The sequence below is a fragment of the Oncorhynchus mykiss genome, chromosome 22 (genome assembly GCF_013265735.2).
Source record: "Oncorhynchus mykiss isolate Arlee chromosome 22, USDA_OmykA_1.1, whole genome shotgun sequence".
Taxonomy (NCBI): domain Eukaryota; kingdom Metazoa; phylum Chordata; class Actinopteri; order Salmoniformes; family Salmonidae; genus Oncorhynchus; species Oncorhynchus mykiss.
The window spans coordinates 10,817,442-10,840,809 of NC_048586.1; the positions used below are offsets into that span (position 1 = coordinate 10,817,442).

Consider the following 23,368-nt stretch of genomic DNA (forward strand, 5'->3'; position numbering starts at 1 on the left):
AAAATGACCTGATGGAAACAATGAGTTATTTAAACTCAACTCTCTCTTTCCCAAGAGCAAAAAAGACTCAATGCCAGCCAAACTGTTTCAGATAGTAGGCTTACTCTTGTTCAAATAGCAAGGTGTCCCGAATGCTCTGTCAGGTGTCAGACGCATCCAAAAGCAGCCTAATCCTTTTGATATGACTTACTCATTTTATTATTGTTTGTTTTCTTTGTAGGCCTGAAGAGATCTGCCATTTGGGAAGACCAGAGTGTTCCTGCTGACAGTGTTGATCCTGTAGGAATACTGTCAGAGTACTGCCTGCTTTTTCCAAGTCATGCAGATGAGTTACAGATGCTGAGTGGCTTTGCGGCTGCTGTGGTGCCTGCTTTGAACCCTCTGGTGTCAGAGCCTACATACATATCTCTCCAAGTTCCTTCTCCCCTTTGACACCCTCCTGTCATTGGTTCACCGAAAAAGCTATCCAGGACAGTGGTTGGTCACAAACAACTGGGTCACAATTGTATCTATGAAGCTTATTGAAGGCTCATAACCATTTTTAACACCTAGGTAGATGATTCACAAATAATTTATAAGCAAATGCCATACTATAAAGGGCAATATGACAGGTCCTTACACCTGGCATTATTGCCACGTGGCAGATGGCGTATTATGTGTGCAGCTTTGGAAGGCTTCATTAAGCCTTTTTATACGGGTGGGTCTAATCCTGGATGCTGATTGGTTAAAATCAAATTTCAGCCGGTGTTTATTCCCCAAATTACCACCAGCTAAAGTGATGACGTTGCCTATTTACTCTATTCCATCTCACTGTACAATCCACTGTCTCATCAGCCCATCCAGGCAATTTAATAAACTTGATCCCCACTGTAAAAAGCATCTAGACATTTTCTCCCATTTCTTTTAGACTAGCAATTGGTTTTCAGAAGCAAAAATGTGTATAAACCTTGCTGTCTATCTCCCTGACATTTGCAACATTGTTTAAATATTGAAATTCAATCTCCAACTGTCCCATAGTAATGAATGTGTAGGGGTCGGGACTCGGGACGAGACAGATAGGCTTTTCTCAGCCAGTCGAAATCATGAATCAGCATCATTTTTATGGATATATACAAAGAAACGGCAATAGAAAACAAGTCAAACTAAATGAGATGCAGCTAGTTTGCAGTCTTTCCAGCTTCAGTTTGAAGTGATTGTGTTAGCTGTGATGTTGGCTAGCTCAGAACAACAGTGTCCTGATGAGAGAGCACTTTTCTATACCAGGTGAAATATCGCATCATTAGCTCATTGTTATGGATGTATTCAAATAAATGTCACGAGAAAACAGCTTAAACAAATGCAAATGCAGTTACATTTCTGTTATTCTGGCGGTAGTGTTTGACGTGTCTGTAAGTTAGCCGCAGTTGGCTTGCTAGCAAGCAAGGGATAAGAACATTGCTAGCCAGTATGGCAATAGAACATTTAGAACGAACGACTGGATACAGAACAAAAAATACTGAACGTGTAGCGTCTCTGGCAACCGAACCAAAAGAATGAAAGACTAGCTGGCTTGGGTTGCAACCCTAGATTTGTGTCGGGTCTATATCTTGTGGAAAGATGAAATAGTGTGAATAAAATCATACAAATCAATTTTTTGATGAAAATATGTCAATCATTATTTTGAATATGCTGGTAACCCGTTGTATAAAAGTGATAATGCCCTCGAAGCCAGTGTTTGGAGGATATATTGGCACGGTTTGTCGGTCCTCGATTTTGTCTCGGGCCTATATATCCTCCAAACATCGGCTTCTCTGGGATTATCACTTATATTACATATACCGTGTGTAAAGTGGAACCAACAACTGCCTTTGCATTTTCAGTGTTGAAATTGGTGTTGAAGACTCCGAAATGTCTTGTCAGCAACGAGTTACTACATAGTGTCAGTTCAAAGTGCACATAAACCCTATGATACCTGGCCCTTTGTTAGGGGTGTCCAGAGGAGTTGCCTCCCTTCAGAAGGTTAAAAAACATTTTATGAAGTAATGTGTGTGTAAAAAAAGACAACATTATTTCACATTCCAAAGTTGTGAGGTATGAGAGCTGGGGATTATAGGGAAACCTTGTTGGCACAACAGAACACTGTTGCTTCTGGTTTGAACACGCACTTCACCCTCCCTTCCGTTCCACAAACAAGGTTAGGCTTGGGTAGGGATGGGGATGAGGAGTTAAATTAATAAGTAGCTGATTACATGTCTGTGCTTCTTTTTCTTCTGGAGCTGTCCCCGATGGCCTGATTCCCCGATGGCCCGATTCCTTGAAAGAAAAATGAAACCCTCGAGTGGTTCCAACCATGTTTGCCTGGGAGGATGCAGTCATTCTAAATTACTCCTATCCCCCTCCTACTGACTCCTAGTTTTCAATTGTCTTTGTTCCACAGAGCTCGTCTGTGGTCAAGTACCATCTACACTGCAGGCCTGGGTTTAAATAGTATTGAAATCTAACAATTACTTGTGTTTTGCTTCATTGAGCTTTCCCTGGGAAAAATGGCATAGTCCTAAAAGCGCAAACCCTGCCTCCAGGCACTCCAAGCAGGCTCAAGGAAACGGTCGAAGACTTACAAATCTTCGAAATGATTTAAATACTATTTGAACCCAGGTTTGCCACACTGAGATGTCCCTCTTAAGTAGATGCAGAATATTTACAGTAATACTGTGGTGTACCAAAGATGGCTCGAGTAACTATAATATGTGGAAAACGTATTTAGTCGGCTATAACATATACTTTCACTGGATTAAAAATACAGCCCTAGCAAGCCAGAACAGAAAGTAATGGCGCCTGGGGAAGGTTGTGGGATAAGATCAGTATGGTAATTAATCCTTCACATAATCATATCAAACATGACTGGAAGCTACAGTAACAAGATAGGTTTTCTATTTTGCACTACTAGCTTTCTGCAAAATACAGTGAGTTTAGACCAATGTACAGCAAACCCTCCAACTGCAAACCAGTAGTGCGCAAAAGGGAGAATAGTAATAAATACATATGTACACACTTCTACTAGCAAGGCACAACAATATGCCTGTTGCTGAAAATAATCAAATGTTCAAGTCATCAACTTGACTTCAACCTTATCTGGCAATGTGGTTTACCTCACGATGGCATTTGGCTAGCTCTGTAACCGTGTATGGTTTGTGTGTTTGCTTTTTTCCCTTTCAGATGAATTACAGCCCTCTGACCACAAAGCCAATGATGTTGAGCATATAACATATCATTTATGGTATTATAACACACCTGGCACATAAAAGCAGGCATGAAGAAGAAGAATTCCAGATCAAAGCATATAATTCATCTCTATGTAAAAGCCCTTATTAAACACTCCATAACCTGAATCAGCTGTGCTATACTTTGCATGTCTATTACTGTAATCAATTTCCATTTCACTCCAAAGTGGTCTTAAATGGCATATCTTACAATTTGTCATATCATTGTCATATCATCATTTGCATACATTTTTGGTGTGAACCATATACAGATACAAGATGTTATTTTGTTTCCACAGGTGTAGACTACCTGTTTGATTTGTCACCATGTGTTATTTCTATAGTGTTCGGGTTAGCAGTAAAACATGTGGTTTCCACATCCTCTCAGGTGGGTCCACTCGTACACTAGATCAAACCAAGCAGAACATGTTGACACTCTTTAAGTGTAGCTGGGCACGTTTTCTCTCTTTGTGATTACATACAGGCTATCCTGTAACAGACATTCTGAATCAAACTCAGATACAATAATTCATTTGGTGTCAATTGAGCCTCAAAGACTGCAAGCACCAAATCAACAGACACAATGTACACCTTAAAAACCAATAACATGCACCTCATTGACTACGACACAGCTGGAATGAACTTCCTCATTACTTCGATAGTGATTTCAAGCTCAATTTCTTCCTTCCATCTTGCATGCATGAGAACCCAGCCAGTCCATACATCACACCAGGTTCATATATATTAGGGCATGTAATAGACTTTCTTTTCATTCTTTTTTTAAAAACGTTTTGGAACAGAACATTTAAATGAATGTTTCTTATTGGAGGGTAGCTCCTCCCAGTTTCAGTTTCAGCCAAATGAGGACAACCCACAATGCAAAGGAAACTTTGCATGGTGACGTACAACATTCCAGTTTACCAGCCGGCACTTTAACAAATACACAAGGTCACGGGATCCTGGTGTTTTATATCAACTAAGTGCATATCCAGATGTGGGAGAATAAACTCTCTGCTCTACAGCGAAGAGGAGGAACAGTAAGGGGATGTCTACCGCGATGTTGCACATGTTTTTTACATAAAAAATGGAGTGAGAGTAAATGTTTGATATAAATGAAGATCTTAACAGAAACATTCACTGAAACAACTCACTGAAACAACTCACTGAAACAACTCACTGCAACAACTCACTGAAACAACTCACTGCAACAACTCACTGAAACAACTCACTGAAACAACTCACTGAAACAACTCACTGAACTTGAACAACTGAGGGGGATTGAAGCATAAATCTACATGATTTGATCATTGAAAGATAATCCTGTCTTCACTTGATCCTTCCCTAACAACTCCACCTATAACGGTCTCTTTCTACAGCATATAGTTTGTCATCTGTCCTATTTTAAATGTCAGTTGGGAAGTCATTATGGCTACCAGGGATTATTATTTAGCAACATCCCAATGTCTTTAGTTGATATACAGTAGAAACACACAAAAATATATATATAATGAATATGCACTACCAGCACCATGTCATCAGGCTCAGGGTGATATCATTCTAAATTACACAATAACACTGAATGGCTAAGAAAACATGTCAGTCATGGGAACTGATGTCCCGCATCCTAGGATATAATATGTCAACTGACACCAACCAAAATGGCTCACATGCTACCCAGAAACATCAGTGACAATAGGAAAAGTAAACAATCACCAGCGTGTTTATAACAGAGCAGCAGCTCTTGCAACTCATCCCCCAAGAAAACTGCTCCCCTGTCTTCGATTAGGCCTACTTCTACAATAGGGTTTTTCAGATCATTGGCCTCCCTGAACTAAGAACATAGTAAGTACTGTGTAATTAGCATCTAATTGATGCTTGGGATAAAACCAATCATAGATTTTTACAGTGGTAATGCAGCTCCAGCTGACCTCAAACCCTCTTTATGCATGCCACAAAGCAGACAACAAATCAGAGTTTTTAAAAAACATTTTCAAAGGACTTGATTTGTTCACAGAGCTGTCTAAGTTTCGGTATGGATTCGTAATTGTCCTTCTCTGGAACAAAGAACTACAACTGCAGATAATGTACTCAAGCTGGACCTCTATCTGGCTATACTTCTTAAACCTTGAATAAGCTAAACTCCAGTCAAAAGATGAAATCACTTATTCGATCATAATCATTATTTTTGGAGGGACAGACTTCGAGCTGTTTTATGTGGCATTGTATATATGTCATGGGAAACATCCCTGAGCTATTGAACATATAGTGTACTTCCACCACCTTTCGTTTGACCCCTATTCTCTCCCTAGCGAGGGAAACATCCTTGCCTGGTGTTTCCTTCGAATGCTAATTATCTTGGTCTCGCCCTCTCTTTCTCTCGCTCTTTTCCATTCCATCTCTCTTTGTTTGATAGGTCTGAAAGCTGAGCAGAGTTGATGCAGCTGGTTTGCAATGACACTGACTTACATTACAGTGTGTTGCTCAGAACAACCTAGGGCAAGGCAAAGATGTGCTCTAAATATTTACATCTCACAACTGCACCGCAAATGTGCATACTTTAGTCATTCACGTTCATGCACTTCAGTCATGCACTTTAGTCATGCACAGTCTAGGAATGAATGGGAATGCTTTTTGTTCACAGCAAATTCTCCAGTGTTAAATCAAAACGATTCATTCATTAAATGAACACTGAAATTGTGTGAAATTAACACACTGCTTGGTGTAAAGCTTTATTTCCTAGTGTCTTGCCTTTCGAGTGAAATGCAGCGGTACTACTAATAATTGTATTTGTTAGTTACAGAGACATGGCTGTTGCATTCATCCATTTTCAGTCCTATGGACTTCACCAAGTGAGATCCTGAGTGAATATGTTATCATTAAAATGTTATTATTGAACACAATGCAATGCTTATTTCATAAGGCCTTATCTTAAAGGCCTACACTCTAAACATAACAATTACCTCTGTAAGTGTTTAATTAACACTCACTGGTGTAAAATAACCCCAGTGTTGGTGATGATAACAACAGTTGAACCAAAACCACAACAAATGTCACAGCATGCTCTATTGCAGGTTGATTTTTAAGAATTGTTTGTTTCAATATCTATGTTTTGGGATTTACATTGACTGATTCACTAATCTATGCTTCTCCAATCTAAATGACATACATTTTCTAAACTAATCCAATATGTTACTTGGATTTATTGCATCCGTTACTGAAATGGTGTTCCAGTTTAGATGCTTTAGCTAGTCTCATATTTCAGTCTTCTCAATGCTGGCAGTCTTTCTGAATGCAGGTTGCGGGTGATTAAAAATTATCAAGTTTGGATATCCACTCTCTGGCTGGATTTCAATAGGAATCATACATAATTTTGCAAGACATCATAATTTGACAGATTGCGTGAATAACCCGACATGTTGAGTTGTTTGGATTACCCAAATGTGGGTTAATTTTTCAGGAGGTGTGGCTTATTACGAGTGTGGTTTTAGTTCTTTTTGGCCACCCGTGAGAGTAAATGTAATTACTGTTGATCATGTTAGGTTCGTACACACCAATGTAAAATTTTCCTTGAATATTATTGCAAATTACATACTCTAATACAAAAATACTGAATTACCATTATTATTTAAATATTGCACCAAAGTGGTTACTATCCGATGAGGGATTTCAAATTGGAATCTACATAGGCATTTAAGGAACTCCTACACTACTGTAAGCTTTATTAAAGCGACTAAATTGTCTGTGTTCGGCCATAACATGTGATAGCAATTCTACTGACAGATGAATCAGAATGACATTTACCGATATCGACACCCCTACTAAGCCAAGCCTCCGGTCTTTTGAGCTGACCCGCTTGGTCATATCTCAATAACCCAGCATTAAAAAACTACCCAACTAAGTGACCCATTGTCTGCAACCCAGCTGTTGAGTCATCCAAACAGTCCAGTACATTACATTTCATAATTATAATAACATTTTAATGATAACATATTCACTTAGGACTGAAAATGTATGTCTGAAAAAAGCATTTGTCTGTCACTAACAAATTCAGTCACTCTACAATTCACTCGAAAGGGTAAGCACTTTAGGAAATATGCAAATGAAGGTTTGCAGTAAGCAGTGTGTTAATTCAACACTGTTCAGTGTCTACAAGGGTCCATACTTTCAGTGTTCATTTAACACTGGGGAATATGTTGTGTAGGAATTCTGACCAAAACTCAGGGAGGAAGAAGGAAGAAGAGATAGAAGGCAGTTTGTAAGAACAACAACTCACAATCTAGTGATAGCCCCCCTTGCCTCTGGTGACATCAGTCAAATTAAACCCTGGGGTGGGAGAGTGACATAATGTATGGTTTTCACTTTATTAGTAAATGGAACCCTTCAAGTTTACGGCGTCCTACAGTATATCTCTGTTAAACGTGGTGACAGATCTAGAGCAGTCAAAATAATGTTATTGTAGATACAGAGTAGACTCCAAATTGCTCTCTTTAAAATACTAGCACACAATTGGTGCTTACATTTCTTTTGCATTAAAACAATATAATTAACGGATTCTGCAATTGCAGTATCCCACATAGCATAAAGATACAGTACGTGTTCTCACTTCCCAGTAGTGAGACCCAAAAATGTTGACTAGAGTCAGCCTCAAGATATACATAAAACACAAAACACGGACTTAATAGAATTTCATGTTTTGAGAGCAAATCAAGTCATAATTTAAATGTTGACATCAAGTCACAAACACACTCGCTTTAAGTTCTAGGAGTTCTAGGAGTGAGAGCTGTGGGTGGAACATTTTAAACTATATGTTCTACTGACCTCTTGATAGTGAAAGTAAGGTAAAAAAAGTGACATGAAAGTTACATTCCAAACATACTCACTTAAAGAGAACTGCCTCAATGGAGGCCAGGAAATGTCTCTTTTCCTCTCCTCTTATGAAAAGTAAAAAACTATTCTTAACTGTAAAGTTTGCATTCAATCAATCAATATATTCCACCACTTACTTAGTGAACCACTCTCTCAATATAATGTATTACTGCCAAACTTTGAATTCATTCTTGGCAAGTTGTCTCCACTTTGTTTGCTGCAGCCCCTCCCTTCTATCAGCAGCCATTGCATATTTTCTGAATATGTCATCAGCAGCTGTGTGAGCTTCAGCAATTCTAAAATGTCTGGTCTGAATTCAGAGTAGGGTGGACCTTTTCCCATTAGGAAACAAGTATGTTCTTCAGTTTTAAAGGGAGAGTTCATCCATATCTCCTTTTAGAAATAGACCTAATTCCATGGATAACCAGTAATAGATCCTATTGATGCTGAGGTACAGTATATACACCAAAATGGTTGACTCACCCACTCACAATAGCATTAACATTGTTGCAATCAAAACAACATGATTGGTATGCCCATAATATCATGCTCCAAATGGTATGCTTAAATCAAACAGAATGCTTGAACTCTAGATTATAGAATCTAAGTAATACATCCTCTTAACACATATCTGCATAGACCCAAAATAAACGTTTCCTTTATCTCTCCAAGGATTTATAGGGGGATAAACGACTGTGGATATGAATAGCCCCATCCCAGAGAGCAAGCACGGAACTCTTCCAGAGGAAATTCCGCTGTGACAGGACTTCCTGTGATGGAGCTAGCCCAGCCTGTGGGGAGGAGACTGGACTGAGAGAGAAGGAATCTGCCCTGGACAACATGTGCTACACAGAGCTATCCCACCACATATGCACGCATGGATGCAGACACAAGCACAGCTCCCCCCCAACCAAACCCAACCCAACCCTAAACCTAACCTTAACTTCTACCTCTAACCCTAATTCTAACCAAAATGTAACCCTAAACCTAACCCCTAAGCCTAAAATAGCCTTTTTCCTTGTGGGAACCAGCGAAATGTCTGAATTTTCCTTGTTTTACTATCCTTGTGAGGACTTCTGGTCCACACAAGAATAGTAAAACCACACACACACACATGCACACACGCACACACATATCTGTTTTACTATCTTTGTGGGGACTTAACAATTGATTCCCATTTAAAATGCTATTTTCCATAACCCCTTACCCTAAACCTTAACCCTTAACCTAACCCTAAACTTAACCCCAACCATAACCCTAACCTGATCTCCTAACCCTAAACTCAACCCTATGTCTTAACCCTTACCCTAATACCCTAACCCTAATTGTAACCCTACACCTAACCCCTAAACCTAAAATAGCCTTTTTCCTTGTGGGAACCAGCGGAATGTCTGAATGTTCCTTGTTTTACTACCCTTGTGAGGACTTCTGGTCCCCACAAGGATAGTAAAACCAAACACACACACACACACACACCTTAATAACCTGCCAACACACATAACTGGGGATGGAAAAGACAGCATGACCACGTCATCAGTCAGATAAAACCATTAAAATCAGATATCAACTACTTTAGTGGCCTCACTGAGTCTGGGTGGGTGAATAAAGATTTGTCTGACTGGAGCCAGAAACCCTGTACGGTTGTGTAGATGCTGTGTTAACTAGAGATCATCCACGGCCTATTAAGCGAAGCTTGAACGGAAAATGTAAATAGTTTTGTCTTTTCACGATGGCAATTATGAGGCAATTTTGCAAGCAATTGTTCCCCACAGAAAACACATGTGGAACCGCTTTGACCACTGCACACATTTACAGCAAGCATCCAAAAGCTGCACTCAATAATACTTCACTCACTGAGTCTTTTCTTTTGCCAGTAAATGACTGCTTCAGATGTTTGATCGCTGAAAACAGCCATCAATCTTTCTTAATGGCTGTTGTATAGGTTAATAAGTCTATGTCATGTGGTTAAATGTCACATCTAATGTATCATGTGTCATATAAAGTAGTTATAATATGACATCTCTGCCTGAGAAAAGGCAACACACAGCCTGTGAGGTTTTCAAAGTTGTTAAACAAACCAAACGTATCAGTTAACAGCCCGGCTCTTTCAAATCATAGCAACTCTGGTGAAATCATCCAATTTAGTTTCCTAGTACCCATGACTCACAGTGAAACTTGCAGACATTTCCATGGTCAGACATTCACATTGGTCTGGCTTACTGTGCAGTCTGCTTGTTGGGAGATGAATGGACATCGGTTTGTGACTAACAAAACAGTCGTACATTGTGCAAAAAAAGTACCCCCCCCCCCCCAGATAGCATTTGAACACATCATAAGCCATGGCAATATATATATATATATACAGTGCCTTGCGAAAGTATTCGGCCCCCTTGAACTTTGCGACCTTTTGCCACATTTCAGGCTTCAAACATAAAGATATAAAACTGTATTTTTTTGTGAAGAATCAACAACAAGTGGGACACAATCATGAAGTGGAACGACATTTATTGGATATTTCAAACTTTTTTAACAAAGCAAAAACTGAAAAATTGGGCGTGCTTCTAACTGTTGGATATCCTAACTCCGGGTGGATTCCAGTTGGAATTACACAGCAGCATAATGTGACTTGCAGGCCTGATGTGGCCTGTAAACCAGTAGTTTACTAACACCACTGTTATACATACAATTTAGCCAATCAAAGTAATACCTGATGTAGAAATCATCAAGTTACAGTTTAATGATAGCATTTGCCTAGGTACTCATTTGGTGAAAGCCATAAGAATTCCATAACCATGTCTCTGTCACTAATAAATACAACCATGAGTGGAAACTCTACAATTCACTCAGAAAGAAAAGGCACCCTGTGAATTATGCAAGATCAGTTTTCAACAAACAGTGTTAAAACAACATCCCCCCAATATATGCTATAAATGTTAATTTCCCAACACCCTGAGAGTTACGCCTGACAACACTGAAAAGTGTCATTGGTATATGGATTAACACTGTAAGAAAGTACATGAGTGTTAAGAGCACAACACTGCTTAGTGTTGATTTCAAGTATGAACATAGCTAAAATGTACATTTCATAACACCTAGATCAATATAAACACTAAGAAAGTGTGGATTTTAAAGGAGATGTATAATTTTAGCATTGTAATTTCAGAAAACCTCCATAATATATCTTCAGTAATAGTCGAATGAAAGTGTTTCACAATAACTTTTTGGGCCAATACAAAATCATAATTTAAAATGCAAATTTCTGTTTCACAACGGCACCTTCCCTCACTTATATTTGCATCACTATAAAGTGTGGTCATCTACCCCTCGAGCACAACTAACAATGGCATACTGGGGCAAGCGAATAGAGAATGATAGAGGCCTCTAGTGGCCAAAAGGCTTCCACCATTTTAATGTAGTTAACTCAGTGGGGCTTCCAACTTCATTGGCTGATCCCTCCCAGTGACCCTGTTGGAGTCATCTCCAACTGGGCCATCAGGAGGGATCAGCCAATCGTGAAGAAGAAAATTGAATTCTATAAAATGTAGATAACCATAATGGCGCTGCCATTTCTGTGACGGATGCTATAATGGCACAGATGCAAAGATGAGGGAAGACGGCGCCATGCTCCTAACCAATTGTGTTTTTGTGTTTGTTTTTTTCCGTTGTTTGTAACTTATTTTGCACATAATGTTGCTGCTATCATCTCTTATGACTAAAAATAACTTCTGGACATCAGAACAGCGAACAGCTTTTTTTTCCTTTAACGAGTTCGACGAGCCCGACATGAACAACATACTGCTTTCCCGGAAACAGGCCCAAATCCCCGTCATTTGCTCAAAGAATTTGTAGGCAATGGAATAAACCACCTCTGCCCTCCGTTCTACTAGCTAACGTGCAATTATTGGAAAATAAAATCGACGGCCTACGAGGAAGATTAAACTACCAATGGGACATTAGAAACTGTAATATCTTATCCTTCATGGAGTTGTGGCTGAACGATGACATTATCAACATACATGGTTATATCAGCAGGATAGAACAGCTGCGTCTGGTAAGACAAGGGACTATGCATATACAGTGCCTTGCGAAAGTATTCGGCCCCCTTGAACTTTGCGACCTTTTGTCACATTTCAGGCTTCAAACATAAAGATATAAAACTGTATTTTTTTGTGAAGAATCAACAACAAGTGGGACACAATCATGAAGTGGAACGACATTTATTGGATATTTCAAACTTTTTTTATAAATCAAAAACTGAAAAATTGGGCGTGCAAAATTATTCAGCCCCTTTACTTTCAGTGCAGCAAACTCTCTCCAGAAGTTCAGTGAGGATCTCTGAATGATCCAATGTTGACCTAAATGACTAATGATGATAAATACAATCCACCTGTGTGTAATCAAGTCTCCGTATAAATGCACCTGCACTGTGATAGTCTCAGAGGTCCGTTAAAAGCGCAGAGAGCATAATGAAGAACAAGGAACACACCAGGCAGGTCTGAGATACTGTTGTGAAGAAGTTTAAAGCCGGATTTGGATACAAAAAGATTTCCCAAGCTTTAAACATCCCAAGGAGCACTGTGCAAGCAATAATACTGAAATGGAAGGAGTATCAGACCACTGCAAATCTACCAAGACCTGGCCGTCCCTCTAAACTTTCAGCTCATACAAGGAGAAGACTGATCAGAGATGCAGCCAAGAGGCCCATGATCACTCTGGATGAACTGCAGAGATCTACAGCTGAGGTGGGAGACTCTGTCCATAGGACAACAATCAGTCGTATATTGCACAAATCTGGCCTTTATGGAAGAGTGGCAAGAAGAAAGCCATTTCTTAAAGATATCCATAAAAAGTGTTGTTTAAAGTTTGCCACAAGCCACCTGGGAGACACACCAAACATGTGGAAGAAGGTGCTCTGGTCAGATGAAAGCAAAATTGAACTTTTTGGCAACAATGCAAAATGTTATGTTTGGCGTAAAAGCAACACAGCTCATCACCCTGAACACACCATCTCCACTGTCAAACATGGTGGTGGCAGCATCATGGTTTGGGCCTGCTTTTCTTCAGCAGGGACAGGGAAGATGGTTAAAATTGATGGGAAGATGGATGGAGCCAAATACAGGACCATTCTGGAAGAAAACCTGATGGAGTCTGCAAAAGACCTGAGACTGGGACGGAGATTTGTCTTCCAACAAGACAATGATCCAAAACATAAAGCAAAATCTACAATGGAATGGTTCAAAAATAAACATATCCAGGTGTTAGAATGGCCAAGTCAAAGTCCAGACCTGAATCCAATCGAGAATCTGTGGAAAGAACTGAAAACTGCTGTTCACAAATGCTCTCCATCCAACCTCACTGAGCTCGAGCTGTTTTGCAAGGATCAATGGGAAAAAATGTCAGTCTCTCGATGTGCAAAACTGATAGAGACATACCCCAAGCGACTTACAGCTGTAATCGCAGCAAAAGGTGGCGCTACAAAGTATTAACTTAAGGGGGCTGAATAATTTTGCACGCCCAATTTTTCAGTTTTTGATTTGTTAAAAAAGTTTGAAATATCCAATAAATGCCGTTCCACTTCATGATTGTGTCCCACTTATTGTTGATTCTTCACAAAAAAATACAGTTTTATATCTTTATGTTTGAAGCCTGAAATGTGGCAAAAGGTCGCAAAGTTAAAGGGGGCCGAATACTTTCGCAAGGCACTGTATGTAAACAACAGCTGGTGCACAATATCTAAGGAAGTCTCAAGGTTTTGATTGCCTGAGGTAGAGTGTCTCATGATAAGCTGTAGACCACACTATCTACCTACAGTGGTTCATCCTTTAAAAGTTGCAGCGTACTGAAACATAGCTTGCGTGGGGCCGCAGAATTCTATGGCACGTTATTAAGTGCTAACCAATGGTACCACTAATGCTAGTTAGTGCTAGTTCGACCACCAGAGGGCATCTTTGAGAACAATTTGATATCTTTCAATTGTTGCTGAACTAGAGAATTTAAAACCTTTTTTTGTAAGAACATAGTATATGGGACTGATTGGTGTATCGATTCCAAGAAATACAAAAAACCTTCTGGGTTTCCATTAGGATGGAATGGAAGATATGGCACTGTACAACGTGACTGCCGGGTGTAGACTACAGTACTTGGCAATTGAGCTAAAGAATCCCTGTGTCATGAGGGAGACTGGGGTTCAATTCCCCAATGGGGAGGAAGGAGTAGGCTGCCCTTGTAAATAAGAATTTGTTCTTAACTGACTCGCCTACCCAAATTGAGATTCAGTGAAAATAACAATGATCATTGATTTATCAAGACCAGTCCCCATGCTTGTCTCAGAGCAGTGTGAAAAGGTGCTAAAATAGTTGTAGGGTAATGCTTCTAACTTCAATTAGCTTTTTAAATAAATAAGACCTACACCACTTTTAACAGCACATTACTCAACACTAGTGAGACTCATGTCACCTACGGTAGGCCTAAAGTATATTGAAAAATATGACGTGCCTCTCCTCCAATAATTACATATAGAGGATTGGAGGATTGGAGGATATTTCTGTAATTCAGTGAACTTTAATCACATAGTAATTCGTTATGGATCCATAACCAAATAAACATTTGCATTTTGAAAGAGTATTTTTATCATTATTTTATTAACGAAAGCATAAAGATGCCATCCTTAATTACATTGTTTTAGTTTTAACATGCAGATTGGCAATAAGAACAGAGGGAACATTTCCCTAGTCAGCGCCATTCTTAGTGCAATGCCCCTTAAAGTGTTGGTCTGTGCTACCCAGTGTGGCAGGGTGGGTGTCCATCCCCCCTCTCCCTTCCTCCTCCTCCCTTCCCCATGGGCTAGGTCAGTCTTCTGTGCGCGACTCTGCGGCCCATCCCGTGACCCCTGCCCTCCCATTGTGCGCCACTCGGGAGCCATGACCAATATGACCATTATATATTGTCCTGCTAATAACATGGTTAATAATATATCTGTGTGACTATCCAAGGGGCTTTTATATAATTCTAAATTAATAATAATAATAACTGCTTTGTTTAAAAATATATATATTTTGGATGTGATTTTGTTTTCAAATAACGTAAAATGAGCGAGAAAAATTCCATTCTTGAATATGGGGTGAGACATTGTTACTAATTTGTAAATAAATAAATCCAGATTACTATTTAGAATTATTTATTTCTGTTTTTAAAAATCTGTTTATATTTAGCTTTAGTGTTGTTGCAATTCACCTAGCTTCCACATGGGTGAGACATTCTACATGTAGCGCCTTTAACACTCCTGGTGTTGAATCCTGTTTATTTCATTTAAATTGCTGTGTAGTTTTGCAGAATCTAAATTCCCTTATTATTGAGTCTTTAGAGAACTGATACACATGTATATCTGATACACCATCTCCCCAAATAATGATCTCTCATGCCTTGTATGAGTGTGTGTGTGTGTTTGTGCATGTGCATATGTGCATGCGTGCATCATTACAGATGTAGGATCTTAATTTTGACCTATATCTCAGCAATAAGTGATCAAATTAAGATCGTACATTTGTACATTCATGATTATGTGTATGAAGTAGTGTCATTCAGTAACAGTTAATCAACTAACAGATCCATTGTATAGTAATGAGAGCCAGAAATGGATCTAAAATCCCATTGTTCACCACATCTGATATAACCTACATGTCACAGCACTCAGTACTTAACTCTGTGCTGAGTCTGAAATGGATCTGCTTTTCCTACCATATGAGTGTAATTGCGAGGGACATTACAGAAACGGTCATACTTGGAACTGGAAGAGAAGTAAAGTATTCTGCACTTGCTGTTGGACCATTATGACACCTAACAACAGACAGACAACCTACCAGAACCTTAGCAGTCAGGAGTAGTACAGTAGACACAGAACAGTTGGAATCCTTGGCTTGAGTCAATGCCAAGAAATTCTCTGAACATATGTGTTCCAAATCACCCGAAACATCCCTTTGGCAAATCTGTTCTGGTATTTGACCAGGAACTCTAGAATCATGCAATCTGCAACGCAATATGTTTTGCCATGGCAAAAATGAAAACACGAAGCAGACCTTACTCTTTGGTCCTTTAAAAACCTGCTATATGTAAAATGTTGTGCACTATAGCTTGGGAAATGAATAAATGTGACCCTGGATGACAAAATAATGATCTTTGTTTCCAACATTAGGGCTGTTTTCCTAAATTTAGTTAAATCCTCTTCATGTTTTGCTTCCTTGCCACGAAATTGATTGCGATACTGGTATCGTCCCGACCCTAATTATGTTGTCTATATAGCTCTTTGGATCTCAAAGTCATGCAAACAGAGTTTACATTTGATGTCCACATTAGCAAATTAGCCAACATAATAGTGCTTCCGTGAAAATCATTCAGGTAATTGAAGAATCTAAACTACTCATGGAAGGGTCATATATTTGCCATGCTAACTGACAACATTGGAACCCTTTTCACTTGTGCCAGTAAACTTTCACCTATGAACTTATACCTGTGAAAAAATTAGATCATGCCCTACATAGGCAAAACAGACAAGCAACTGGCACCTGATTTAAATAGTTGAATGGAGTTGTTAAGGCCAATAAAATGAATATTCAAATATTGAGCAAACATGGGGGACAAGCTGAGTTTAAAGGGAGCTAACACATATCAGTCTGTCTGACTTCCATTTGACTTCCATTCCTTTATTCATTAGTCATATACTGTGTCATGTACCTGACTGAGCCATTTAAGCCATTATTATGAGCCTTCCTCCCCTCAGCAGCCTCCACCGATTTAAAACTGTTCCATGTTGACACACGAGAGGAGGACCGTGCACATGGAAGGAACCTACCTCTAACCCCAGTCAGCTGTCAATTAAGTATCCTACACAACAAGAGCATGGAACCTAAACATGACCACCATGACCATTGCCACCTACTAGTCTTTGCAGGCAGCAACCATAGACCTTAACCACAGAATCAAGCCTAGAATTTAGGTTTGTGCAGGCCACATGTACTCAAACATCGGGCAGCACGTGGCCCACAGAAGGCACACTACAGACAAGAACCTATAGGAAACCACTTCTGACATCATACAATCAGTATCTAACGAGTATAATGTATAGTAACAAGGTTTAATAATTGCAATGATCAATTCAGGAAAGTATATGTTTAGTTGTGCTGCAGAACTGGGTTCAAATAGTGTCTAAAATATTTGACTTCTGCCTGAGTGCCAGATGGGCACTTTTGGGACTATTCTATTGGTTTCATTATGCCAGGCAAGCTCAACCAAGCACAGCTAAACAAATACTGTTTTAACCCAGGTATGTAGTGCTGACTCATTACCTGGGTCTCAAGCAATGGACCTGCATGGCAGAACCTCCCATAATGTGACATGACATATCATGAAATTGGACGATTTAAACCAATTACGCAGGCTTTGAAATGGTCACCAGGGGACAAATAGAGAACACGCTTAGTGGAAGAGAACAGTATATTTAAGACTGCCAACCTCCAGTGGATCAACTCCAGAGGGCAGACACCCCTCCTGATCTCCTCTGACAAAATACAACCAGCTGTATAAACATTCAAAACCTGCAAAGGCAACTCAAAACGACAGACGCACACCATTTGCCAGCCAGTTTGTGTTCTTGAACGAAGCAGGTGCTAACAGACCATCTTGTCTGGACAGGTTGTTGAATGGATCACAGAGACGATTGAGAACGAAGTGCCATTCAGAGCTGACGCAACATGTGCAAAATTGATGTTTTCTCACTTTAAAACAGTGGAGGCTTGGGAGCTGGAAAGAGGAGAGGGGGCTCCCGCCCTTAAGCAATGAACCTACATATCCACAATTTCCACATCACCTAGGCCCCAAGCCATACCCTGACACACCACATCTTACATCAGCTCTATAACTTCCTCCCCAGCCTCCCTCCTTTCAGCCAATGCTTGTTTTAATACTTTCCAAATACTGCCAAAGCAACTATTTTAACATCTGGAAATCATCCCCCCTCCACTCCACCGTTTGCTGACTGCCATCATTTGGTTTATAAGTAGTGGCCTCTTGGGCACGAGCTGCATTAAAAATCTATCTGCTCCGTCAGTCTGTGGTGCCGCTGAGTCACCCAGGTTCAATGCCATGGGCTATCATGCCAGGCAGTTGATAAAACAAGGATATCTGGCACTCTGGTTGAGATGTAACCCACAAAGTACAATCTGGATTTGTTTTAGTCCAACACGGGGAATAAAAGATGCATGTAATCAAGTCATATGGCAAAAATGCAGCACATGGTTCTAATCAGTGTCGTGTCTGGTGGACCTGGTTGAATTCAAGTTTGGACATTTAGTGTTTGCTGAGAAAACCGTCCATTTGATGCATTGTAACTGATGTGGCAATAACACCTGGAACCGATTTGCGAGTCAAAGTTACCTCATACTGTATAGGTTTCTTGATTCAGAATACCAGCTTTGTTTGCCTGTTGCAAATTACCCGCAGAGAGAGAGAGAGAAAGTTATCAGCCTCTTTGGCATTTGTCCTAAATAAATACCAAAAGGTTCACAAAAAAATAACAAATCTAGTATAAAGACAGTTATAAGTAAATGAAAAGAAGGTTCCACAAAGGTTAAAATGGTTTAATGTGAAAAGTGAAGTCCCTTTGATGTACAGTGTTAAGTGGCCATCTTTGAAAATGTTTTGCAGGCGAATCAGTCTGCCCTTTGGGAGGGGGAGTGTTCACACACTAACATATTCTTGAATGGCTTCTCACAGCTCTACTGCTGGGCACGACCTGCTGCTTTTGGTTACTTGGGACAGTGATCCTTGCACAGTATATACTCAAAAAAAGACTTACAGGACATCTTGTATTGTGCCAGTAAAGATCTACCTGTCAGAGGAACGATGGTGTTGCATGTGTGTGCCAAGTTTTCACCACTCGTTTGTCACAAGACTATCAAGAGTTTGAGACCCTTCAGGAAGCAAACTTCCAACAAGCGCATACACATACAGTATGGCATTCATCTAAAACTGTAAAACTCAACATGTGTATTTCAAACATTTGCTCTAAACATGTTTCCAGCCTTCAAAGGTTCATCTTGAACTCTCCCAAATTCTTTCCAAGTCTCTCCCTCAGAAATATAGCCAGTTTATTTTAAAAACACTTTAATACCCTCCACAATCGTCCTCTTCATGGTTACAGTCTTTTTTCCAGAACAGATACATATTACTGTTATATTCCAATTATTCACTATCATCAACATTCAACCACACCGAACTTCAAGTTGGTATTTTCTCCATATAAAATCTAAATTAAACCCAGTCACACTGCATATTATAGATCATATATGCTTATATGCTTACTAAACTGAAAACAAATCTTGGAATATTATACAATACATTTACACTTTTGACAAAGAGCCTTTAAAATGTGCAAAAGAGCACAATGAATCATTGGGTGTGTCTAGAGTTTCCTCAGTAACACCTCAACATATTCAGCAGCTCATTGCTGTCACCACATTAGAGACTTTATTTTTTATAAAATCTTTATATAATTGCAATACACAGATCTCAATTTAAAGTCAGTTTCACACAGCAGGAAAATAATCCTGCAGAAACAGGAAATGTGAAATGTTATGTGGATTATAATTACAGTGGCTTGCGAAAGTATTCATCCCCTTGGCATGTTTCCTATTTTGTTGCCTTACAACCTTTAATTAAAATAGATTTTTGGGGGCATTTGTATTATTTGATTTACACAACATGCCTACCACTTTGAAGATGCAAAATATTTTTTATTGTGAAACAAACAATAAATAAATAAAAAACTGACAACTTGAGCGTGAATAACTATTCACCACCCCAAAGTCAATACTTTATAGAGCCACCTTTTGCAGTAATTACAGCTGCAAGTCTCTTGGGGTAAGTCTCTATAAGACTTACACATCTAGCCACTGTGATTTTTGCCCATTCATCAAGGCAAAACTGCTCCAGCTCCTTCAAGTTGGATGGGTTCCGCTGGTGTACCTTAATCTTTAAGTCATACCACATATTCTCAGTTGGATTGAGGTCTAGGCTTTGACTATGCCATTCCAAGACATTTAAATGTTCCCCTTAAACCACTCAAGTGTTGCTTTAACAGTATGCTTAGGGGCATTGTCCTGCTGGACGGTGAACCTCCGTCCCAGTCTCAAATCTGTGGAAGACTGAAACAGGTTTCCCTCAAGAATTTCCCTTTATTTAGCACCATCCATCCTTCCTTCAATTCTGACCAGTTTCCCAGTCCCTGCCGATGAAAAACATCCCCACAGCATGATGCTGCCACCACCATGATTCACTGCGGGGATAGGGTGTTCTCGGGGGTGATGAGAGGTGTTGTGTTTGCACCAGACATAGCATTTTCCTTGATGGCCAAAAAGCTACATTTTAGTCTCATCTGACCAGAGTACCTTCTTCCATATGTTTGGGGAGTCTTCCCCTACTTTTTTTCTTTAAGCAACAGCTTTTTTTCTGGCCACTCTGCTGTAAAGCCAAGCTCTGTGGAGTGTATGACTTAAAGTGGTCCTATGGACAGATACTCCAATCTCCGCTGTGGAGCATTGTAGCTCATTCAGGGTTATCTTTGGTCTCTTTGTTGCCTCTCCGATTAATGCCCTCCTTGCCTAGTCTGTGAGTATGACCAAATTAAGATACTGCATCTGTAGTCTGGTTCTGATTCAGAGTGTCAAACAGAGTTTGATGGGTTCTTGAAATGACAAAGTTCTAAATACAGGATTTGTTGCTGACGTTCTAAGGACTCATAAACACCTTGGAAAATTGGATGGCTATGCCTTCCTGCTCATAATGATGTAAAGTGGCTTAAATTGTAATCCATTCAACACTGACCAACTCTCTATACTTAACATAGTAATTTAATGAAGCCATACACTAAAACATCCCTCGAAAGCAGTTGACTCCTTTTTGACTTAGTTGCAAGAATTTGAGTCAACATTCTGCTGCTTTGACAGGAATACATTTTTGATGGTCTTCTCCCTGGGCTGACATAATTTGTCAATGTTCTGTGGGAACATGAGTTCAGGTTCTCAGTGCCTTGTTTCATATGGACAAATATGGAAACCCTTGCATCCACAGAGAGCAGAGGGGAAAACTATAGACCCTCTGGGACTAGTGCTCTGAAATGGAATAAAATGTGAGGAAGATAATTTTCCTCTGAGGAGTCATCACCAGTTGTCCATTTTGAAGAGGCATTAGGTCAGGGGCCCTACTTAAATATGGCGTATTTCAAGAGTATTGGATTTATTTTCCCATCTTGTCAGGCTTCACAGTTGGCCATATATTCCTATAATAGCTAAAGTAATAAATATAATGGAAGAGATGGCTCTATAGCAACATCATTGTAATAACGGTAATTAGCTCAACACAAAATGTGCCGACATGTTAAACATCATTACACTTCATACATGCACAGACGTAAAACAGGCATTTTAATGTTCCTGTTCATTCCACCACAAGAGGGCTCCCTGTCTAGGTTACACCGATGTCATGTTTTGGGTGAATTACTTTTTAAAAAATCTAACAAATACAGTATCTATGGGTACTTGGAAAACAAACTCCAATTGAGCTTAAGCTACAAATCAAACATATTGTTTTGACAGCTCACTGAAAACAGGGGCCACTCAAGGGCCACAAAGATCCTTTTCAGTGGTCTGCTTTATGGTTTTCCCCTCATGACATCATACACTGAACAATATTCCATGACATCATGGCATTTAAAAAAACATAAAGTCACTACAACAGTAACACTCAGCTCTGGGTTTTTAAGTGCTTGGTCGCTAGTCTGTAGGCTACCTATAGAGAGCTCGAATGACTCTGCATTAGAATGCAAGCTATGTTCCATCCGAGACACATGGTGTTGAAATAGTCTAGGCAGATGTAGAATGCAGAGAAAAAAAATCTGGTTGCTGGTAACACTTAATGAACAAGAGATGGGGAATAAAGTTAGTCCTCTGGCACTTATTTTCTCTCTCAGGGCTTTCTTCTGGCACCTTAGATTAACATGTAACATCACTGGCAATCACTGACATACTGTATGTCCATACAGGACAGTACAGTATATGATTGAGAGCTGATTTCCCACTTTAAGATAATCCACACTATAGTTACTCTCGTCCAAAACTGGAATTCATTTTTGAGGTCCTGCCAGCTAAGGTCTGTGCTAATCATCCTTTACAGACATGTATCTTACATGTTCCATACCTTCACTGTGTCTTCAGCTGCTATTCATGAGAACGTAAAAAAAGACCCCCCCCCCCCCCCCCCAAAAAAAAAAAAAAAAAAGATAAAGGTCATGTCCTTGCTATCTACTTTGGCAAAAACAGATCCAATTCAATAACCTTTTTTTTTTCTATTTGGTAACAACAACAAAAACACTGAATAATGAAAAGTGCATTACGAATGTAATACACTATTATTATTATTCATGCTTTATGTTTTATTGTTTAATTGTTATCTGTATTTAGCAGAACACACTCCAGAACTACCTTAACATCCAACAATTTGAACCAAACGAGGCTCTTCACAGATAAATGTTCAAATTCAACAACAGAAAAAAAAATCAAGTCCTAATACAACAAGCTCATGTTTAAAGTTTAACTCATCTTGGAACCAACAGCCACACTCTTAATGTTATACCAATCAGCAATTAATTGTTAAAATAAACTAACAAGGATGTACTTACCACTGTTTCCATCCTGGCATTTCACAAACAAAACCTGAGCCACAGAGACAACCAGAAAAAGGCAAATCCTTGAATGCACAAAGCTCATCATGTCTACAACAAAGACATGGGCTCTACTTGTGCACAAAGTGGGAAAAAAGGGATGAGAAATGCCCAGGTTATCACTGTACCATGTAGCCAGAGAACACTTCCAATAAGCAGCGAGCAAGGCAGACCCAACCCAGACTGCACGAGTGCTTTTTTGGGTAGTTACAGCTTTAAGTGAGAAGAATGCTGGCAACCCTAATTTTCCTCCCCCTTTTGTCAGTCCTCTCTCATAACCATCCAATCAAAGGCATTTGTGGCTCTGAAAACTACACCCTTGTTCCCATCTTTTGAATGATGAATGATATGTTTTTGTTACTTAAACAACAAGATCAGAATTAGAGCAAAGATGAGAAGAAACAGATAAGAAAAGCTTTGTTTGTTTAAAACTGTTTTGCTCTTCCCTCCCCATACCCTCCCTGGAGTGGTTGCTAAGCAGGACTGTTAAAGT

General features: G+C 39.5%; 1 protein-coding gene across 1 annotated transcript in view; it reads right to left on the reverse strand.

The window, feature by feature from the left end:
• The window catches only part of col5a2a (collagen, type V, alpha 2a), a 65,266-nt gene extending 42,175 nt beyond the window's left edge, over window positions 1-23,091 (reverse strand). The window contains exon 1 of the mRNA XM_021578900.2: window positions 22,834-23,091. Coding sequence (XP_021434575.1) covers window positions 22,834-22,924 — 91 coding nt within the window. The 5' untranslated portion in view covers window positions 22,925-23,091. The remainder of the gene's footprint in view (window positions 1-22,833) is intronic.
• Between the last annotated feature and the right edge of the window lie 277 nt (window positions 23,092-23,368).